Source organism: Panulirus ornatus, chromosome 13 (assembly GCF_036320965.1).
Source record: "Panulirus ornatus isolate Po-2019 chromosome 13, ASM3632096v1, whole genome shotgun sequence".
NCBI lineage: Eukaryota > Metazoa > Arthropoda > Malacostraca > Decapoda > Palinuridae > Panulirus > Panulirus ornatus.
The window spans coordinates 51462435-51465222 of NC_092236.1; the positions used below are offsets into that span (position 1 = coordinate 51462435).

The 2788-nt window shown below is 55.6% G+C and overlaps 1 protein-coding gene across 3 annotated transcripts in view; it reads right to left on the reverse strand.

Annotated features, from left to right (window-relative positions):
• Positions 1-2532, reverse strand: part of LOC139752870 (cholecystokinin receptor type A-like) — a 183505-nt gene extending 180973 nt beyond the window's left edge. For 2 of the 3 annotated variants that reach the window (XR_011713602.1, XR_011713601.1), the window contains exon 1: positions 1-2531. This exon is cut by the window's left edge and continues 641 nt beyond it. Coding sequence is in view for 1 of the 3 variants with exons in the window: in XM_071668868.1 (XP_071524969.1) it covers positions 1-1763 (1763 nt within the window). In the remaining 2 variants the exon portion in view is untranslated. The other variant, XM_071668868.1, reaches the window with a different exon arrangement.
• Between the last annotated feature and the right edge of the window lie 256 nt (positions 2533-2788).

Below are 2788 nucleotides of genomic sequence, written 5' to 3' on the forward strand. Positions count from 1 at the left end.
TCACCCAGCCCTCGCACTAACTCAAAGCTTGATGATAGATTCCCCGTCGGGCGTAATTCACCCGCGGTGTCCCGGGGCGAGGCGGCGGAGACTTTGAGTGGCTGGAGGAGGGGCGTTCTCGAAGCCACCACCTCCCCCTCCGGACGGGTGTTAGTGGGAGGAGGGTGGTCCGTGAGGTTGGTCTTTGGCCTCGGAGGAATAATGGATGGATCGCGCGAGGGTTGGTCTAAGATATCGAAGCTCTGGTCTGGGTTGAACGGGGAGATGTGGAGTTCCCAAAAGTCGAGATGAGGTGACGAGGTCGAGGCTTGTGCCTGAGGCGAACTGGGTGTCACCACTTCAGGAAGCGTTTCCCTCAAGTTCCTCATTCCACTTTGGTGTTCTGTCTTCTTTTTCATGTTCCTTTTCGTCACGTCTTCCCAGCCCTCTTCACCCTTCACCGAGTCCTTGTCTTTTGGAGTCAATATCTCGTTTTCCGACAACGACACTGTGAGCACACCCGACCCTTTTTCATTTCTAGCAGTTCTGTTTCGAGAGTGACCTCCCATGTTCTTTCCCCTGGCTATTTCGGACGTTTCTATGCCTCTCTTCTTGACACTAACATAATAGTCTATCGTCAAGTCGGAAGGGCCTCGGCTTAATGGCCTCGAGGTACTGGTTCTAACACCCGTATTTTCTGAGACTGGCAAACGAACCTCCAGTTCGACCTGATCGTTTGTGCTCGTTCGAACGTCATTAGATGCCACATTCCGTGTTCTCTCGGCGGAAGGAACGAGACTACGGTTGATTTTTCTCTTACTTTCCGTTTTCTTATCCCTGAACTTCCTCACGTCTCTGCCTTTCAGAGGATTTGATAATTCTTTAAGTCTCTGGCCACCGACGGGCGTTCTTCTCTCGGTACTTTGCCTCTCTTTCTCCGACAGATTTACCCTTACCATCCCACACTCGCTCGAGCTGTTTCTTGGGCGTTCTCTCCCATCGGCGTCGCAGCGGGTCATCGTTCCGTTCGGTCCTGCAGGTGTCTTGTCGTCGACGACACCCCCTCTGCCTCCACCAGGGCCCGGACGTTCGTCGTCCGAGTCGTCGTCCTGGTGCACTGGGCCTCCTCCGTCCGAATCTCCTGAGACGGGTGATTGCAGAGCTTCTGTTCCGGAGCCGAGGCCAGAGACCTCGTCGGAGCCCTGCCCCGAGGACGTGAGGGATGTACCTCTAGATGCACCGGGGAGGGCAGGATCTTCTAAATATTTTGATTGAATGAGGGACCGTGAATATTCAGGGGAGAATATGAAAGGTCGAGAGAGAAGGAGACCACTTCGAAGTCGTGGTTTTCGGGGTTGATCGGGATGTAGCGATCTTACACCACCATCATTATGATCGGGGTTTCCTAAGTGGCCAGTGGTACTTTTGGGACGCTCTTGGTGATGGTCCCCTGACGACGCTGGTATGAAGACGGATACATTGGGCGTCCCGGGCGCTTCTGTAGTTAGCGTGGGCTCCATGGGCGTCAGAGTAGATGTCATGGGTCGTGGGTGATGCGCTCCTCGCCCGCCCGTAGACGCAACCGGGACGAATGAATCACAGCGAGACCCGCAGGGTAATCCTGGCGACTTCTGGACCTTGGAAGTGACGAATTCGGAGGACTCCGCGACGTAAGCAGCATCTACCGTTCCCGCGACGGACAGAAGAAGGAGAAGCACATACGAGAGGAACACGAAGGAGAGAAGTATGGACGGAGGGGACACAGGGCCAAGAAAAAGGATCATCTTAGTAATGGGTGCGACAGTTGGGCGAGGGAATGAGTGAGGCCATGGTCAGTTTCTCCCACGTCAGGGTTACGAGGAGGGAATCACAGGTCCCTGGGCTTCCACTCTGGCCAGGTGGGTGTGGTGAGACGTGGCTCAGTGATCCTCGCGAGCTGACGACCACCAGTCGTCCTTTGAGGGTGGCGAGGCCCAGCATTGTGTGGTACTAGTTTCACGCTGGCGACGCTGAGGCGAAACTCAAGTCTGGTGTCCCACAGTCCTTCAGGATCATTCCGAAAAACACGTATTTCTCTACTTATCTCCCACTTTTAAGAGCACGTGCTTCGATACCGTTCACCGCGAGAGATATCTCCATGACAGCTATCTCTCATTCTCGCGTCGCGTTAATTGTTTACGAGGCCATAGCGTCACGGGAGGAGGCGAAGAACGAGCGTCCTCCCTTCATGACTTGGCGGGGGATCCGCAGGTCTTGTGGCTCCGGGAGTCGGCGTGGGCGGGGCTGCTGCAGTGGGTCACGGGGTGAGGTCAATCCTCGGTGGGGCAGTGAGTGAGTCAGTCAGCGGTTCCCGCGGAGCGCGAGTGGCGGAGCCATCCTCCTCCTGGGCCACCAGCCTGGCTACTGACTCCCTCCGCCGTCCTGTACCTACCGTCCTCCATCCCTCCCTCCCTCCACCCATCCCACGATCCTACCCTCCTCCCCCGCCTTGTATCATGTGCCTCCCTCCCTCCAATACTCCCTCGTTCCCTTCCTCCCTCCAATAACATCTTCCCTCGTCCCCTCCTCCTTCCAGTACCACCCTCCTATCCTCTCTCCACTTTCCCTCCCAGCACAGATACCACACCTCGTCAGTACGTAACCCCAGCCTCCAAACCACACCTCCTCTCTCACTCTCCTACCTTGAACTCCAAACCGCCTCGTCCCTCCCTCCCTCCTTCCCTCCCTCCCACATGCAATCATAAAAAAATAATACCGAATATCGTCGTGATCTGAATGGAGAATAGATCAAACATCCAGATAAAATCTT